Here is a 13,308-nt window from a genome sequence, read left to right as displayed (position 1 = left end):
AGAACTGGACCTGAAAAGTGAATCAAAACAATAGTAAAAGGTTCTACAGCAACATAATAAAGAAAACAACGAAAAGAAGAAGTGGTGGGCCGCTATACACTGAGGAATGGAACGGAGGTTAAGGTAACCTAGGCATGGCCAAATATCTCTAAATAAGATACTTTGCGCTCGGTCTTTAAAAGATAGTGAGGGAGTTTAGGAGATGGAGGATGATAAACGGGAATGTGGATGGATGGAGGTGGTTTTGACCGATCTGAGGTAGAGGCAAATTCTTGAACAGCTAAATGGGACAAATTTGGAGGCCGGACAATCTCCATCTAGAGGATATTAAGGAATGAGCGTTGAAATGCGAGGGCCGTGTAGCGAGGATTTAAGCAACTCGGTCAATCGGGGGGATATGTCATCCGTACCTGAGAAGAGAATTAGCTAAACGTAGATTCCTATTTATTAGAAAAAGGGAACATAAAGTGATCGCGGGTTAATTATTAGCGGGAGCTGTTAGCTTGACACTCTGATAGTAATAGTAATGTTATGGAAAATTTAAGGTTGAGAAAGTAGTCATAAAAGAGACTTGAGGTCAACTGGTAAATATGGAGGAAATTGTAACATGGATTTACTAAAGGTAGTGTGCCAGAAAACCAGCCTGGATCTCCTTTCTCTGAGAAGGTGACGGATTAGTTAGACAAGGAAATGCGAGTAGAATCTAAATTTACCTCGATTTCAGTAGGCGTTTACACGGTTCCGCATGGGAACTGTAGTTAATTGGAAAAGATGGATGAATATGAAAGTTGTAAGGTGGATAAGGAACTGGTTAAAGGGGAAGACTCCAGCGGGTCGTACTGAAGGGTGAATTGTCAGGCCTGGAATGAGGTTACTATTGAAGTCCCTCAAGGATCGGTTTTGGACGATCTATTTAACCTTTTTGTTACTGACCTTGGCACAAAGAGCGGAATGTGCAATAAAGTTTGCGGATGACACAAGGCTGGTGGGTATTGCTAACACGTGAGAAGAGGACCGGGATAACTATTTCAGGAAGATCTGGGACCACCTTGTAAACTGGAGTAATAGTATAATAGGATGAAATATATAATAGTAAAGTGCAAGGTCATGCACTTAGGGATTTAATAATAAGAATTTTAGATATGCGTTGGGGACGCATCGTGGAAGCGACAGAGGAGGGAGAAGACCTTGGGTATGGTTGATAGCAGGATGACTACAGCCGCCAATGTGATATGGCTGTTAAAAAGCAAAATGCGGTTTTAGGATGCATCAGGCGAGGTATTTCCAGCAAGAGACAGGAGGTGTTAGTGCCGTTATATACGGCGCTGAGTGAGACCCCACCTGGATATTATTGTGTGCAGTTCTGGTGTCCCATGTTTAAGGATGAATTCAAACTGGAACGGGTTCAGAGACGGGCTACTAGGATGATCCGAGGAATGGAAAATCGCCTTATGAAAGGAGACTCAAAGAGCTTGGCTTGTTTAGCCTGGCCAAAAGAAGGCTCCGGGGGATATGTTTGCTCTATATAAATATATCAGGGGGATTAACGTTAGGGATGGAGGGAATTATTTAAGTTTAGTACTAATGTAGGCACGAGGACGAATGGGTACAACTGGATATTAGGAAGTTTAGACTGAAATTAGTACGAAGGTTTGCTAACCATTAGGCGAATGAAGTTCTTGGAACGGCCTTCCAGGAAGTAGTGGGGCAAAGACTTATCTGGCTTAAGACTAAGCTTGATAAAGTATATGGGGGGATGTTATGATGGGATAGTTTATTTGGGCAACTGATCTTGGATTATCGGCAGATAGTTTGCTCAATGTCTGTGAGGGGATGTTGGATGGGTTGGGAACTGATTACTGCAGAGAATTCTTTCTTGGGTGCTAGCTGGTGAGTCTTGCCCACATGCTTAGGGTTTAGCTGATCGGCATATTTGGGGTCGGGAAGGAATTTCCTCCAGGCGGATTGGCAGAGGCATGGAGGTTTTTTCGCCTTCCTCTGGCGCGTGGGCATGGGTCCGCTTGCTGGTGGATTCTCTGCAGCTTGAGGTCTTCAGATCATAATTTTGAGGATTTCAATAACTCAGTCATGGGTTAGGGGTTGTTATAAATGTGTATGGGTAGGGTTTTGTGGCCTGCCTTGTGCAGGAGGTCAGACTAGATGATCATATTGGTCCCTTCTGACCTATGAGTCTATGAGCTTATTAGCCAGTGGCACTGCAAAGTTAAACTTTTTATCACTGAATAGTGTTGTGGACTCTGGGTTTTATGAATCTGATATGTGCTTATACCAGGAACTCGCTTACCCACTTCTACAGAGCCTAGTAACCAAGAGGAACAGCCAAAGTGTCTGGTGAGTTCCTTTTTTTCCAGTCACTGCTGCTAGCCAATGGCATTGAACAGGGTGACATGCTGCGGCGTGGGCGAGCAGGTGGATGAATGACACTAGCCTGGCTGGGGAGATACAGGGGTGCGGGGCACTTCAGTTTACACTTCCTATCGCTCTATCCGCGGCGAGCCCCCACGCCCTGCCGGCGGCTGCCCGGGGTCCGCGCGGCTGCAAGACTCCTTGGTGAGGGGCTGCTGCTCGCCCGAAAAGCGAGACGGTCAGCGCCTCTGGCCTCTTCCCCCTCCCAACCCAAATTACGCGTCATCAACCTGCGCAGGGATCGGGGGGTCACGTGTCTCATGTTTATCTCTGTTCGGGGGGTCGCGCGCGCGATCTCGTCGCTCTGGGCCGCGCGCACCTGATGCTGCCGCCGGCGGCTCCGGAGCCGTGACGCCCCGCTGGGAAGCGAGCGAGCGGCCTCACGGGGAGGGGTGCGGCAGGGAGACGGGACCCTGCCCCGCCAGGTGCCCGGAAGGGGAGCGGTGATGGGATTCCGGGGCTGTGGGAGCGGGAGCCGGGCGAGGGGAGCCCCGGGACACAACGCTTCCCGCACGGGCCCGTCCCTGTCCCAGTCCCAGTCCCGCTGGCACTGCCCAGGCTGAGCTGCACCGCTGGGCAGCGACCACTCTGGCGCCGCCGGCAGGGGGTGGGCGCTCAGCTCCCTCTGTTCCCGGGTGAAGCCCTGAAGCTTCCTGCCCTCGCTGTGGGAGCGACGGACGAGGCTAAGGACGGCAACCGTGCGAGGCTTCTGCATCCCGCGAGGGAGCGAGCCGCACCATGGGAAGAAGAGCTGCAAAACTGGGCAGTCGAGGGGGAAAGTGGAGGTTAGGAGTTGCTCCGAGCAGGGGGAAGCTGCAGGAGCAAGGAGAGCCACGAGAAAGGAGAGAACTGAAGGGGAGTGGAGGGTGCCGGATACAGAGGGGTTAAAAAATTGTAGCAGTTAATTTTTTTTCGTAGATGGAGAAGGGTATACAAGAAAGCAATTTTTTTTTAACTCAGCTACTGTATGTAAGCACGCATGGATGTTAGTTGATCTTACAGTGTGTATTGTGATCCACGTTCAATTATGTATGTGCTCCTCAGAGATGTGCTGAATCCTTGTTTAAAGTGAATAGGAGATAGAGGTGCTCAGCAGCTCTCTGGTCAGGCTCCACAGAACCTTGGTTCTCGTTGAGCCTGACCTGTGTGTAAGATGATTTAATTGGTATATTTGGTCCTGTGTATGTGTATAAATATTGCAGTGTTTGAAATCAGCGTTTACAGCAATGACTTAGAACACTGACATCTGCATAATTGCCATGAACTGCATTTTTACTATTATTTCTCTTTATTTGTAAGCTTACAATGTCATTACCGGCAAAGAGATGCGGTAGACCCCCTGTATTGTCCTGCTTGGAAAAGAAAAAGAGGAAGCAAAGTCTCGACAGAAGAAGAGGGAAAACAAGAATCTATGTGGGAAATCATATTGATAGATGGTTGACACTTAAGGAAAAGTTGGATTTCAGAAATGATGCAGAAGTTGCAGGATTTTTACTAGATTTGTAAGTAAAATATCACTGCATCTTATTACAATTAAATGAACCAAAGACTATTCTCAAAGTTAATTTAATACCAAATATATTTTTGTAATACAGATATGACAACTGTGACCCATTGTCAAAAGCATCAATATGTTCCCTGCCTGAAGATGTGAGAAGAATTACAGTGAAAGGGGAAAGAGAGTTGCCAGATGACACTTCTTTAATAGCAGCGGATGGAACGTTAGTAACATTCTCTATTTTTACATGATTGGTATAAAAAAAATTAATTTGTGCTTAAAAGATCACAGGAAAGTCTTTTTAATTACAGTTCAGAGAGTTTATGTACAGAAAAATCGACAGCCCATTTTTATAAAATTGGAAACCTCAGAATATGCACAAAAGAGATGTTGGTCTTCCCATTATCTTAGGTTTTAGAACTTTTAATGCTATGTATAGAATTTATAATTTTAATGATTTTTCAAAGTTAAATATATTCCTTCGGAATGCTTGAAGAGAATAAATGTAGAAGTAAGCAATATTAATTAATTATGCATATTTCTGTGATACAGCTATGACAATGATGACCAGTTATCTAAAGAATCTATTTGTTCTGGACCCGAAGATGTAAGAATCATAACTGTGAAAGAAGAGAGGGATTTGCCCGATGACTGTTCAACAGAGACTGATGACACGTTAGTCACACTGTTATTTTTGCATGTTTTATGTCTGAATATATTATTTTGCATCAGTTTATTATCACTTTTAATTTTGCTTATTAGAAACCCATACCATTCATGCTCTTATCTCTTATTTAAAAACAAATTGAATGTTTTTGGATGGTCCAGATGAGGGAAAAACCTGAAGTACGTTGTGGGAAGGTTGGAAACCTCAAGGGGCACACACAGCAAATCTGCATCACTGTTTGCTGCCTTCCATAATTGTATGTAAAGCGCACTGACATAACAAGAAAATATAGTGTCTCAGGTATTTTACAGTGAAATTGTGAGTAAATTTTGATACTTGTAGCAGAATGCAGCCTGCAGACTAGTGCAATTATTGTGTGTGCTGTTAAATTTGCTCAAAAGACAAATGTTTCATTGTTGCCTGTTTTGGAATGCTATTACATACAAAGTGACATGTTAACCTATCTACAATAGTGCTGTGTTCCTCGAGGCAACCACACCATCAGTCGACTCTACTGATTTCTTTTACTGCAATACGAACAGTAACTGAGGCATTCACAGTTGAGATCAAAGGAGCCTCAAATAGGTATGCTTGTCCATTACTCTTTCTTTAGGTTTCAATGATCCACAACAGCGTTACTGAATACTTTAATTTGGTCCATATTTTAGTTATCTAACTTCCTTTAAAAATGTATTTTTAATGTGTGCAGGGGACACTGAGATCGTAGGACATTACAATGGCATTGCATGGTGTGTCCAAACCCCTCGCTAATATGGTGAAGTACGTAAGGCATGAAGCATGTGTTTGCACGAATCTTAATTTCCACTATTATTTTTTGTAACTTTTTTAACGTTTCCTACTTTGATTTCGACAGATTAACAAACTGGAGTTTCTGAAAGTGAGTCCTCTTGTGATTCAGAAGAATGTTTGGAAAAATGGAGTGAATTGCAAAATCAGTGAAGTGGATAAATTCAAGTACATTCAAGTTGGCATCTTATTCTGACAACAGAACTTCAGTTTGATTTAGAAAGCAGCAGGCATCTGAGAATGATTTTGTGAGATTGATATTTCATGGGTAAGTGAAACTTTCTATGGAATACTTGTTTTATAGTCTTTTAGTATGTCAGAAATATTGCACAAATTGGTTGATCATCCTTAAAATTTCCTCATAGCTTAGTATTAGGTAGGTATACAGTACTTTGGAACAATCTTATAATCTTCATATATATGAAGATTAATATATGAATTAATATTACTCCAGTGCTTTGAAATGGAAAATGCTGAACAAATGATTGTTAACAAACAGACCAGGTCACTAGGAATATGCATGCTCAAAGGAAAGAAATGTTATCTATGTTTAAGAACTAGGAAAGTTTAGAAATATAGGTAAAGTCTCTCATTTATGGAACAAGAAGTATTTTAGGTAATTACAAACTACCTAAAAATATTATTTTAAGTGGATCACTTGAACGGCTGAACATGGATTTTTTTGGAGTAGAAAAATAGTATCTTTATATCTTTGGTCTGTATATAGCTCTTATTATTTTAGTATCTGATCATCTCACAATCTTTAATATATGTTTCCTCACAAATTGCCTGTGAGGTGGGCAGTACTGTTACCTTATATTACAGATGCGTGAAACTGAGGGACGGGGAGACCAAGTGAGTTGTCCAGAGAAACACAGTACATCTGTGATGGAACAAGGGATTGAACCTAGATCTCCCAAGTCTGAGGCTAGCATCCTAACAAATAAAGCAGTGATATCTTAGATGGATATGAGAGCTATTAAGATGTTTCTCTGGCAGCCTCATAGAGGAGAATTCTGTTCACCTTTTGAAAAATGTGACGATAGATATTGTAATGGACAAAGAATATTGGCACTGGCAATCTTTTCCCTGGTTTTAAAGGTCTGAGAATGTACTTCTGTTGAAGGGTGGGTAGGCAGGCAGGTATTTCCTGCTTCTTTGGGAGTGTAATGCCCTGTTGAGTTTCCTGTCAGTCTTTGAATATGTAGGATATATTTTCATTGTGTGCAGGTATGAGTGTGGGGTAACTTTAATGTAAAGCAGTATCCATATAGTAAGTTCTCATTGTGGGTGCTTAACTACACCATAATACTAATTTATTTAACAGCATTACAGCAGTTTGCCTTCCAAGCACTCTAACTAGTTAATTTTGAAAGCAAACTATTTGAACACTATCTTTCAGAGATCCCGGGGGTAGCTCTGCAGCTCATAGGCCTTTTCAGCAACTTCAATGATTTTTCTTTTCTGCTTTGCTTTTGGAATCCCATCCATCTGACTTGATTTTAACTTTTGGGGTGGGTTCTGAGTAATTAGGGGACTATTTTGGAGGAAGGACGCTGTGTGAGGGAGTGGAACATTGGGGTTTAAAAGTGCTTGTCAGGCAAAGTAGCTGTTGGTCATTAATAGTAGCGAGGCTTCTGCTAGTGGAGGCTGAGAAAAGTTAAAGCAGGAATAGGGAAGAAGAGGTTCCAGTGTCTGAAAGGCTGCTTTGAGCAATAATGCATTACAGTGCTGCAGCTGAAGGGAAGCAGTTGAACACTTTCCCCTCGGTTGCTGGTTCTTTTTGAGCATGTATCCTCTGATCATTCTCAGTTGTAGAATTTTGGAATGCCAGCCATGTGACCACATGGATTTGAAAGCAACCAATCTTTATAGCTCAATTACATTGAGTATATGGCTATCCCTGCAAGTTTTAAGAAGCCATTTATTCTTCCTATTTGACATTTCCTCTCAAAAAGGAGAGGAAGAAGATGGCCCTCCTGAGATGAAAGGGCTGTTTTTTCTGGGACTTAATCCTGGAACATAATGTTAAGTGGCTGTACATATCCAGACCAAATACCTTTTGTCCTCATTTTATACAGGTTTTTTTTTTTTGCCTGAGCAATACTACAAATTACCAATCAGTTTGTTCAGTAATCCTGTTCCCATCAGTGTCATAGTTATTGGTTTGCTCGTTTTGGGTAAGGTCAAATCTGTGAGATAAATTGGTGATGCTCATTGGTACTGCTTACAGTAATACTAAGCTATGTTTCTGGGCCCAGTTAATCCTGTACGTGCTGAAGTGGTTCTGGCAACACCTATTTAAATGGTTATTCCTAGACAATTTCCCTGACAGTTGTGGATTTTTTTTTTTTCTGAGAACCACTCTCTATTTAGAACCCTCCTTCCCCAAGTAGTTTGTCTTTTTTTGGGGAGGGAGGGAAATTTCTGTCCAGCGTGTTCAGTTAAATATGGTGACCACCCCATGTTTAAACAAAGTTCAGATCTTGGGAAATCATCCAGTAGCCTACAACTGGAGACTTAGTCCCCAACTGTGTGGGGGAAGGGGTGCATTGCAGCTTCCTTCAAGTTCCAGTTATATTATTCCAGTTTCATGAGGTTAAAATCTTTAGAATCAACACTCTGTTGAGATGAATTGAAATGGTTCGTATCACTCTTAGGGACATATTACACCCTACTCTGCAGCTATAGAGGACTCTCTTTGGCTCTGCCTACACTAAAGATTTTCTGAAATTCTCCCATCCTTCTCTGGGCAGCGTTAAATGATGTGATTTAAAAATGCTCATAACCAGTCTGGAGTGATGGTGGGAGAATTTCTGAGAATCCTCAGAATAAATAAGATCCACTAGCGGAAACACTGTAGTTCAACCTTGCGGGGGATGGGACAAGATTCTGGGGAGCCTGTATGAGGAATGAACACCTCTTGGAATAGTGGGTAGTTGGATAAGGTGCTGATGGATTTAGTTAACAGTGCATCACTTCCACTCACACAGTAAAGCAAATGATGTGGAGGAGACTATTTTGTGGCTGCACAAACATCCATATGGTATCTCTGCTGCTGTACAGTGGCCTTGGGAATATGAAGGAAAAGAATGACTGTAAGCCTTAGAGAAATTCCCAGTATTGGACCTGGTTACTCTGGCTTAGTGCAGAGCTAGGATTTGAACTAAAGTCAGTTCACACCTCTAATCTTTTTGGATAGATTCAGTAAGACAGCATAGCACTGGTTCAGATATGGAGGGGTATCTTTGCAGCTATAAAGGCTAGAAACTTTTCTTTTTTTAAAAGGCTTAAATTATGGAGAAAACTGATAAGATGCCCAGGTCACCAGGGAAAGTTTCCTGCTCACCGCTGGCAAGTGTGTTATTTTTCAAGCCCTGGCAGTTTTTGCTAGCACACTTTCAGCTGAAGTGTAGTCAGTACCAAATGCAGAAATTACGACTTGAAGTAAAATGAGCCCTGATGTATTCAGCTTCCTTTTTTTCATGATATTTTATTAATATTTTTGCCTTAGAAGATACAATTTACAAACATTTCCCATCACTATTTTATTATCATTTTTAAGTGAATGTGTAACTATTTTTGTCCTTAGAAAAATAAGATGAGGGTATTTTAGTGTAAAATACAACAGTCATTGAGTTATTTTGATTGTAATAATATGTTAAAAACTGTATTGAGCCATGGTGAGAACAAATATTATGAAAGTGTAGAATACCAGTATGGCAAAAAGTAAGTACTGCATATGCAAAAATGCAAATGAATCATTACCAATGTAAATAGTTTAATATAATCCAAGAATAATTGGAAACAAATAATTCATGTAAAATTCCACTGACAAGTACTTGTCTTAATATAACTTCAGTGAAAATGAAACCATATTTGTTGTTTAGGTTTCTGAAGGTCAGAAGAAAAGCACCTTATTGATCATTGTCACATTACTTTTCAGGCTGGCCAACAAGAAGAATATCAAGCGTTTACATAAGGGTGCTGAGACATCTTTGAACTCTTCTGGTTTTGCTGTGAGGATGTTATTGATTATGGAGAACTTATTGTAAGTTGTACTATAAAATTCCATGTTAATTGTCAAGCAACAAATTAAAATTCATTAACTGAAACTTCATTGTGGTATGTTAACATTAATAAAGAGTGTGGAGTGTACTATTTCATTATGGAAGTCCATCATGTAAACTGCATCGGGGTCAGACATGACTTTTTAATGAGAAAGAGAAACAGTAAACTACACCAGTACTAGTAGAATAACTTCTGATCAGCTTGAGAATAATGGCTTACTTTCTATAATCTTTGAACATTTTATTCACGCTCAAATATGTGGTGACAATGTTCAAATGACATTCTAGAAGGGGTGGTACCATCTGATGTTCATGTTTTCTTTCCTGTAATTTTTTCCCCTAAAGTCCTCTTCTTATGGAGCAGGTTCAGTACATGTCTGGATTTTCTGCAGAGAGGCTGTGCACTGAATGATGAGTTTTGATAGCTAGTGATGACATGCATGTGCAAATACTTAATTTGATAAATGTAAGTGTGTTAATTATTTTGATCACTCATGTATTAGTTTTCATTTTATTAAAACCAAAATAATGCTTTGATTACTTATGTTTCAGTTACAAAGGCCATATGAGCATTGAACATCACAATAATTATTAAAGCTCAGTAGAGTAGTTGTGATTCTGTATATAACTGAGAGTTTTTGTGTAGTTACTCATGGGGGATTTAGGTGTTGATCCTGCATCCTTCAATCAGAGCTTTTCCATTGACTTGAATGAGACCAGGATCAAGCCCTTAGAGACAAACTCTTCCAACTAGACCATTACACAAAATGTGCTATTTTTAAAAGGCACTTTAGTTCAGCTGTTACAAAGCAAATGCCACCCCTTTTTCTTTAACTCTTCTTTTGCTGGCTTTGAAGTATGGTAACATTGAGGAAATTCTGTGTCTTATTGAATAATACAAAATAACGATTGTCAAATGTTACATGGGCCACTAACTTGTTGAAATAAAACAGAAAGGGGTGGGATTTGTTGGAAACTTTCTATTGAGAAGGAATGTTTTAGCACTTTATATTATATCTTTCTCCCTGTTTGTTCAAAATTTTGTCCCTGGCTGCCTGATGTTCAGTAATGCAAGCCTAACTGCTGATTTAGTCTGGCCTAGAAAAAATGGCATCTTTACTGGTGGCGGTCACTTCAATGATGAAAGAGCTTAAAGAAAGGTTTAGTCTTCACCTTAACTTTGTAAGTGGCATCATAGACAAAGGATTCAACACTCAGTGTGGTCCATCACATCCTGAAGCAAAACATACAAAGTCAACCTGAGTGCACATAACTATAAAAGAGAATTTTGTCAGGGAACTCTGTCGCCATGTGGTGGCTGAGCACTGAACTTCCATCCGCTCTTTCCAGATCTTATGCCTTATAAATACATAACTGAAATATTTATACTGTTAAACTTACTATGGAAATACACTGAAAATCACATACACATTAAATCTTCAGTGTCAAGCAAAATAGTGGCTGTTCGGGTGACCAATAATACCTGAATATAGTATGGTCCATACACTTTACCTCACCTTACTGGTCAATTTTTCTTAAATTTCTGTTGTAGAATATGAACTTGGAGTTGAAGGAAAGAGTAGATATTGCTTCATATTTTCTTTTGGACTGTTACAATATACTGTTATCTCTAGAAGTTGATACGTAGTTTAACACTTTTGGAGGGTAGAATACTGGAGAGTGCTTTGGCCCGATGAATCAAGTAGAACAGTAAACGAGTACATGTTTAAGTATGAGGGGGAAAAAAATCTTATATGTTGTGCTGCCAGTATATTAAGTAGAAAAGATTCATGGGCAAATGGCCATTTGAGCCAATATGTAACTAGCCTTCCAGCAACATTAAATGTAGATATATGACTACAGAGAACTTGTGAAAGGATGGAAGTTTCATCCATTTCTTAGGTATTAGTTTACAGTTGAAGTCCCTAAGAAATGGGTAAAACTTCTACCCTATCACAGGATAGATCATCAGAATTTTTTTAAATTAAACACATTTGAAGTGTTCCATTTCATATGAACAGTTATTTAGCTACAGGGCATAGCCATCACCAGTATGATTTTAAACAGGAAAAAAAATGGTTTGCTATAGAGAGTTGGTTTTTTGAATGCAAAAATTGAGTACAAAAATACAGAATTTCATAACTACTAAATTTACTAGCTCTTGCCCTTTATTTAAGGTGTGGAATGATCAGCCCTGTAACATCACAATGGATGTCTGTATAGAATGGGAGTAGTTTTTTTATTTTCCCAACGTTAAAATAAACATGTTTGGATGTCTACATTATAGTTCTTGTGAGGAGTGGGAGCAGATATATCTTGGGGAAATACAGGCCTATTCCTTTATACAGTAAAGAATAAAGGAAATAGGGTAGTTAATCAATACTGTTTTTATATAGAATGTACATCCATTTTTTGTGAGACATTAACAATTCTGTTTCTATTATAAATGCGTATATTCAGGATTTATCATGCAGTCATAAATCAACAGGGGAAAACTAGTCACGCACATTACTTAGGATATATAACAGAGATATAGAAGTCTTTTGGGTTCTAGTTTAAGCTCTTCCACAGACTTGCTGGGTGATTTTTGTGGAAGTCAGTTTTCTTTCTGTGCCTCCACTTCTTCATCGATGCAATGGGAAGAATACCTACCATAGAGGAATTGTGAGGTTCAAGTATATTTTGAATCTTAGAAGAAAGGCACATTAGTACAAAGTATTTAGTAAATAATGCTGAGCTCTGACCATGATTATTGTAGAAGTGGAAGCCAAGATTTTCCAAAGGTTACTAGTGATTTTCTTCACTTTGATTTTTTTCTGTACCCAGCTCAAGATACCTTAAAAGAGCCCCTTTAAAGTGTGTCAAGTTGAGCACAGAAAATCACTAGTCGCTTCTGAAAATCTTGGTCAAAGATTTTCATGTTCTAAATGTATGCTTGATAGGCCCTTCAGGACTTTTTTTATGAATGGCTGCATATAACACTTTAAAACAAATTTCCTTGCAAAGTTCGTCCATGAACTGCATGGAGGAGAACTGGTGGTTAGAGACAGCACTGCAGCTTAATCACAGTGAGGTCTTAAATTCTAATGGTTTTTTTTTTTGCATGCAGGAATTAAGCAGAAGTTAATGTTAAGCAGGGAGTAGAGAGGAGGGAAAGGCTGCAGGGTTTTTTTTTTGCAGGATCAGGATGGGGGTGACTGGTGTTGGGAATAGTGGCAAGTTGGCATAGTAGGAAGTTTTGGACGGGGGGGGGGCTATGAATGATGGCATGAGAGGAGGAGCAGTTGTGTGTGAGGGTCAAGGAAGGAGAGGACCGTATGGGGGATCATTCTGTTAGGGCAGTGGGGTTTCAGTTTGGTGGGGAGGAGATGAAGTAGAAAAGGAACTGCAATCTGAATATTTTTATGGCTTGTCCTAAGCCACAGCTATTTTCTAATTCCACTTCCTCTCCCTGTTCCAGAAACTGCTCTCCCATCCCCTCCACTCCTTAATAGAACTGCAGTTCTCCCTCACCACCATGATACCCAGAGTCTATGGTGAGTGGACATATGTGTGGAATTCACCTGGGGTGTTGAGAAATAGACTAGGCAACTTCTAGGAGTGAAAGTAGTTGGTGGATCTAAGCAGTTCTCATTTCATTTCTTTTCAAATGTAATTTACCTTATATTGAATAAGAATAATAACTTGGATGTAAAATTTAAAAACTGCTCTACGTATGATATGTTATCAAAATGTTTGCAAAAGAATTTGAGTTTGTGGTGATGCTGGTTCGTTAGTAACAAGGCTCAAGTGTTTATGTTGAAATGCTTTCTCTACCAAAGTTACTAAATCTTTGACCA

The 13,308-nt window shown here is 40.0% G+C and overlaps 1 protein-coding gene across 4 annotated transcripts in view; it reads left to right on the top strand.

The window, feature by feature from the left end:
* Positions 1-9,557, top strand: part of LOC116832200 (uncharacterized) — a 24,357-nt gene extending 14,800 nt beyond the window's left edge. The window contains exons 6-12 of one of the 4 annotated variants that reach the window (XM_075071760.1): positions 3,727-3,929; positions 4,023-4,148; positions 4,478-4,600; positions 5,066-5,177; positions 5,302-5,372; positions 5,467-5,667; positions 9,346-9,557. In XM_075071760.1, coding sequence (XP_074927861.1) covers positions 3,733-3,929; positions 4,023-4,148; positions 4,478-4,600; positions 5,066-5,141 — 522 coding nt within the window. In that variant the 5' untranslated portion in view covers positions 3,727-3,732 and the 3' untranslated portion in view covers positions 5,142-5,177; positions 5,302-5,372; positions 5,467-5,667; positions 9,346-9,557. Of the gene's footprint in view, positions 1-3,726; positions 3,930-4,022; positions 4,149-4,477; positions 4,601-5,065; positions 5,668-9,345 lie in introns of all 4 variants that reach the window. The other 3 variants (XM_075071761.1, XM_075071759.1, XM_075071762.1) reach the window with 3 other exon arrangements.
* Positions 9,558-13,308: the final 3,751 nt, after the last annotated feature.

Source organism: Chelonoidis abingdonii, chromosome 13 (assembly GCF_003597395.2).
Source record: "Chelonoidis abingdonii isolate Lonesome George chromosome 13, CheloAbing_2.0, whole genome shotgun sequence".
NCBI lineage: Eukaryota > Metazoa > Chordata > Testudines > Testudinidae > Chelonoidis > Chelonoidis abingdonii.
The sequence above is the reverse complement of the archived record's forward strand: the minus strand, read 5'-3'. Positions and strand labels throughout refer to the sequence as shown.